At 41.2% G+C, this 6,378-nt stretch overlaps 1 protein-coding gene across 1 annotated transcript; it reads right to left on the bottom strand.

Moving 5' to 3' along the window:
• Positions 1-481: 481 nt before the first annotated feature.
• LOC135233548 (macrophage immunometabolism regulator-like) lies at positions 482-6,084 on the bottom strand. The gene is made up of 2 exons (XM_064297217.1): positions 5,951-6,084; positions 482-3,462 (listed from the first exon to the last, which is right to left on the bottom strand). Exon 2 carries the CDS (start codon positions 3,454-3,456, stop codon positions 2,806-2,808), a length of 651 nt encoding a protein of 216 aa, XP_064153287.1. The 5' UTR covers positions 3,457-3,462; positions 5,951-6,084; the 3' UTR covers positions 482-2,805.
• Positions 6,085-6,378: the final 294 nt, after the last annotated feature.

Here is a 6,378-nt window from a genome sequence, read left to right as displayed (position 1 = left end):
GACAAGACACAAAGCTCCGCCAGCTAAATATAGCACTGCTTAATAGTGCCTGAGAGAGCTCTGACATAAAATACTGAACCGGACAGGCTCTTAATCTGTCAGGTTACATAAGCGGAGCTTGGAGATCAAGGAAAGCCACGCGTGGCTTGTGTGAAGAAGCCCCGCCCCTCGTTCCTCATCTGAACAGCCTCGGGGCTAAGGGTGAGGAAGACATCGGCAGGGAAGAACACATTTTCATCGTCTTATGAAATATTGAAACACGTGGGTCCTAAAAGAGTCAACAGGGTAATCCACAGCAGCTTCTCAGTTGCAAATGAGACACGGCATGTCGCGAACACCCCCAACTCAGTCGCTTTAGTTTATAATGGGAAACAAGAAATAGACCCGTTACAAGCTACTTAACAACACAGGGAGGTTATGCTTACATCATTCATGTTACAAGTAAAACAAATGAGTCAAGTAAAATATGCAGATACCTATACAATGTTAGCGGCAGCATTTTTATGTAGTCATACGTATATCATGCTATCCTTACTCATAACCACCAGTAGAGGTTCCAGCGATTTTGCAAAGTCTAGAAAGCATTCAGGACCATGGACAGTAACACCCACCCACATCAATGCACAGCTGAGGCTTATTGGCAATTGGCCCAGCTGTTGCTGATTGTCTTCGTCATCACAAAACCAAATTGAGCAAAACAGAAAAAGATAGGAAAGGAAACCAGACATATTTCAGTGCATATCTTGGAAATCAAAGCATATTTTGAATTTAATATTACCAATAGAGGCAAAGCATCACATAAGCATCTTAAATAAATACAACAAAACAAATAAATTCTTCAAGTCAGGCTGTTCAGTTCCTAATCCTTATCACAGTCACAGTATATTGTTTTAATTAGAGCTGGCATTTCCATTTAGTATAAACTGGTACTTGCTACTCTAATATAGCAGCTTTGAAAATTTTCCTTATGTCAGCTCATCAAATAAAGAAAACATAACTATAATCTGTATGGCCTATACTCACTCAATTGTCAGTTTCTGCTAGTCTTACACGTACAAAATGTACAGAAAATGTGTATCATTTCTTTTTTGTCAAACACTTTCATAACAGTACCACATGTCAAAACAGTGCAAGAATAGAAGCAATGGAAAATAAATCTGCAATTTATCAGTATCTAAATGTAGACATGAACATAGTAATATTTGTATCAGTACGGGAAAATGTGTAGGAACACGTCTGGTCAAAAACTGGGATGGTTAAGATATAAACAAAACAAAAATAAATTCTGAACTAATAAAATACTAATAGCCAAGAAGACAATCACAACTAAACAAGGTTAATTCTTACATTGATAACTGACACAAATGGCAGCACATAAATTTCCCATAAAATGTTTGAGTGGACAGTGAATAAACATGGTCTGTATTCATACAGTAGACACTTGCCTCAAGTAAATTAAGTTAAAACGGAGTTTGACTTCAGAAAAGAAAAAAATGCTTTACAACTCCAATCATCCTGGACTGCAAATAAGTTTTATAAGTTAGAGTTACTGTAAGTGTTGCAGTATATGGGGTTTTTTTTTTATTGCTTTTCCTTACTTCATTGTACTGGGGGAAATTAAATTAACCTTTGTTCACTGAACATGACCTGTCATCTAAGAACAGAAAAATGCACACAACTACTACTTTTACCAATAATATAACCCCCAAGCATACCGATGGCTTCAATTTAAGCTGGTAACACAGAAAATTACATCAATTCATCAAAAAAAAATTAATCATGTATTCTTGAAAAATATTTGTTTATAATGTTTCGTGTTACCAAACTCTTATTTCATATTAAATAAATACCCATTATAACTAAACAAGATCATTTTAACAAACAGAATTATTAGTGAATTTCATGGTAATACAGACTACATGTAAATATTTATACTTAACTTTCACAGGAAAAATGTTCAAAACAAAATGGCACACATTACCATAACAGAATTCATTTAAAAAGTAAAGATCCCTTTCAAATTTTGCCACATCATGGGTGTATTTGGTTTGCACTTTCAGTGCTAAGGAAAATAAGATGTTATCCTTTGGTCTCAAAGGTTATGCATTAATATACTACACATCAGTATTTAAACCGTATGAATGTATATGTATAAAAGCATATTTTCCGGTTAAATCTCAAAATCCCATCTCATTTCCTGAACCTTTACAGTTACTGCACTTGGGAGAAATGTGGGTCATTCAGGTGAATGATCAGAGCTTAACATGAGTGCCCTACTGAGGTACTCGTACACAAATCCCCTCAAAAAGTGACATTTTGAATAACCATACGATTGCATAAGTCAGCATTTGACATACAGCCATTTAGTAGTTGATATTTAAGGTTCTTAAGGTACACATGGCTATTTATACAGGCCTGGACAGCAGAATCGGAGGGGTTTTAAGGTGAGTTAAGCCGTAATTGTTCATGTAATGTTTAGTAAACACAGTGTACACTCGATGGCCATCAGTGCAATAAAATGGCAGAAAAACTCAATTCAGCTTTTCATGGGGTTTTTTTAATCCCCAAAAACATACATTAGGCATAACCATGTTATTGCTTACGCTGAAATACTTAATCTGCCTGTGTTAAATAGCCCTCTAAATGCACACAATTGTTTTGTTTTTTTCTATTGAAACACACACCTTTCTGTGCAGACTGTGCACAATCTCACCATTGCCCACAGGAGTCGACAGAACAGGATTAATGGCCTGTAAGCACGCGCTCTCTGAACGAGCGGTGGCGATTGGTCTGTGCGTCCGCGACTCACGTCTTGTCGCGGGCGAACGCGCGTTCCGCCCGGAGCGTGAGGTGCTGGAGCTGCCGCTGCAGGACGTCGGTGTCCGCCGGCTCCCGCACGCTCATCTTGTCCAGGTTGAGGTAGTCCAGCGATTTGGAGTGCGGCCGCCTGCCCCTCAGGAGGCAGAGCGGGAGCGGCCCATGCAGGGCCCGACCGGGCTCCGCCCCCGGCGCCCTGAGGCAGCGCTCGCCTGAGCTGGGCATCCGCCGCCGCCGCCGCCCGCCCGCCGCCGGGATCTCGTACGGCTGGTAGTAGCGGCTCTTGGTCTTGTAGAGGCGGGCGGCCCGGTGGAGGGCCGGGTCCAGCGGCTTGGCGCGCGGGGTCGGCGCGGGCGAGGCCTCCGCCGCGGTCGGCTCGCCGCCGGGCCGCTTGTGCGCCGCTTTGAGGAGCTCCTCCCCCGTGGCGAAGCCCACCAGGTAGCTGGAGTCCATGTGGAGGATCTGGTACCCCGAAACGGGGCCTCGGATGGGGGAGCAGGGCGTGCTGGAGCACCGCGGCCTCTCCCCCTCCGGCTTCAGCGCGACGTTGAGCTCGGCGGCGGCGGTGGTGGCGGTGGCGGTGGTGGCGGCGGCCGGGAGAACAGAGACCGGCGCTCTGGACGCTCCGGCGACTTCCATCTTCACCTGTAAACACACGGCCAGACAGGCGGGGACGTGAACATCGGTCACTGCGAGAGGCAGTACTGTACGAGAGAAGGTAAAACTGTGTGAGTGCAGACCTTCAGGTTTAACTAAAAGTAAAATGTAGATTTAAAAAAATGAAGACTGGGATAAAAATTTTTTTAAAAACATACTTTCACCAATACGCAAAACAAAAAATGTTAAATTTTAAACAGAATATTTTCAGGGATCGGCTTATTTTCAGGGAATATTTTCATGTTTTAACCAGCATTTTAGATATCTATTTGACCTAGGGCTGAACCGCAGTTTAAATGCCTAAAGAATGACTGCCATATATCACAATGTGGATACAGGTATAACAGGCAAAAATATAATACTTTCAGATGGGAACTAACTATGTGATAGCTATGTTGTATATTTTTTATTTAAGTGCAGAAAAGCCAAAGAGGCATTAATGGCCAGAATGAACGCCAAAAATAGTCTCTTTGCCACACACAAATTCAATTACAATGGACACTAATGTAGTTCTGAAAGTACAGTTCAGTGCTGTTTACATGTCCAAAGCCTTGACTATTCTAAGAACAGGAGAGTGGCACATTAGGTTTAAATGGTGGAAATGATAATAAGGGCCTAGTGTGACTATTAATTTCACTGAATGTCCCAGCTGGTGGACTGGAGCAACCTTGCTATCGGTCCAACCAATCAAAACATGCTTTCCCCAGATGAAAACAATCTGTCATTGAACAAAAACACCAGAAGGCCCGTTAAAATGTAGGTCAGGCTTATTCAGCTAAGTGTGAAAAACATTTGGTTTCAGGAATAAATTTTTAAAAAACAAGATCAAAATCTGATTAAGCCTTAGGTTTGGTTTTAGTCCTGCTGCGTGTTTTTCTTGTTTTTCCATGTTTGGAACGGATTCAAAACCAACAGGGACTTTCCAAGCAGAATTCCATGGTTATCAAATCAAAACTAAGATTTTGGCCCCATATTTGCAAACAAATATCAACATGGAAAATTTTCAAGCACAGACAAACTGAAAACCTTCCAATGAGGACCACATTTCCATTAAAGATGTAGGGCTCATATTTATAAAGTACAAGACCCATTATAATCTAGGACCATCTTTGGCTTTTTGTTCATAATGGATATGATATAGGTTATGCCTATGAACATGAAAAGGTTATGCTGTGTAGTGCAAAGAAAACTGATCCAAGATCAGCACCTACTAGTCCAAAATAATATTATTAATAGGGACCCAGGTTTCACACCTCAGTTGCACAGTAGTACTTTCAAAGAGCAAACTAAAGAAATAAAAAGAATAGGTTCATGGATAATGGCTGTCAAATACCAGCCTCCATTATGTGGAAGAGCTAGCTAATTATAATGTAACAAGGAATCTGTACCCACATTACAGGCGATATTAAGCAAAACCCGGCGCGGTGTACAGTACACCCACCAACCCTTAAATTGGCAGATAGCACAGTCTACTTGGCATCACAATAGCCTTTTCCGCATTTTTGGAACATGCTTTAAATTCTATTTTCTGACTCTCGATGACATTTATGAGGGGGCTACCCAAAGAAAATGAACTAATTAGAAATGAACTAATTGTTAACCAGTAGAATGGCTAACGTTAAAAATGTCAGCTTCAACATTAAACATTTTAGTCTATTTTTTTGTAATATCCATCGCCACGTTCCATAAACATATCATTATGACACGTGGTATGAAAAAACACGTTGTGCATAAACAGCACTTGCCCCAGGAAGCAGCACTGAGTTGTAGTACGTTAGCTGAAGGCTAGCCAACATTGATGTTATTGTGGCGAGGCCTGTCCATGAAGCCAATCGAAAACGAATCACTTTGACCCGTGAGATGAAAAAACACGTTACTAATTTAGATTAAAACATAGCTACGTGAACATTACCGTTCATTAAAAAAAAATAATAATTCACGATTATTTTTATTCGTCTTGACAACCGCTTAGCCAGCTAACGTTGTAGCTAACTATAACACAGCATCTATGCAGTTAGCTCGCTAATCTCCTGTGGAAAGCAAAATACATACTTGGTGGAAAGGCGACTAGGCTAACCGTAGCTAGAATTCCATTATGAGAAGCCCAAGAGCTATGGTAGCTAGCCATCCAGCTCAATTATTGTTTTATTGCCGAGTCATAACAATTAACAAAGGAAAACTAGCTGACCACATTAGGCTACCCGAAGTTAGCTTGCCAATTATATTATTATTTCCCCAGTTGACGTCAGGTAGAAAACTAAAGCTGAACATTGTAGTTCATGTCATCCCATCACACATCTCTATCGATTAGCAAAATCATTTGTGTTACAGTTTCATTTGGGTTGATAACTGGCATCAGTTATCAACCCAAATGAAACTAAGAAATCACGAGCTGCTGTAAAACGCCTCACGGCATACACACGACTTGTCTCCTCCGCGAATGCAAGCAATAATTTTCGAAGGAAAACATACAGACCTTGACTGCAGACGACGCTATACTGCCGCACTCACACCTCTTCCTCACGTAAGACAGCAGCCCAATCTCTCCCACCAGCCCCAGTAAGGGTGTTGCCCACCTTATAGGCTCGTCACTGTGGGGTGGAGCGATGCTTTTGTGGAAAACTAGGACAGAAGCGGTTCTTTGGCATCAGTTTGTTTTAGCGGAGACACTTTCACCGAATAATTTATCTTAGTAGACGCATAGTAGTTTCTAGGTAACTAGATATATAATTGTTGAGGATTTATGATGCATTGGATAGGAGCGCAGCTAATGTGGAATGGTGCGTTTATGAATATACCACCTAGGCTAGGTTAGGTTCTGTTAGTCCTTACATTGTCACCCTTACCTGATGATCACTTGAATCAATTAATTCCACAAGAATTCCACATTTTATAGGAGCAGGA

This window comes from Anguilla rostrata, chromosome 10, assembly GCF_018555375.3.
Source record: "Anguilla rostrata isolate EN2019 chromosome 10, ASM1855537v3, whole genome shotgun sequence".
In the NCBI taxonomy this organism is placed as follows: domain Eukaryota; kingdom Metazoa; phylum Chordata; class Actinopteri; order Anguilliformes; family Anguillidae; genus Anguilla; species Anguilla rostrata.
This window is presented reverse-complemented; position numbering and strand designations above follow the sequence as displayed.

Excerpts from the sequence above, each read along its gene's own strand:
- LOC135233548 (XM_064297217.1), bottom strand. The coding sequence starts at position 3,456 with ATGGAAGTCGCCGGAGCGTCCAGAGCGCCGGTCTCTGTTCTCCCGGCC.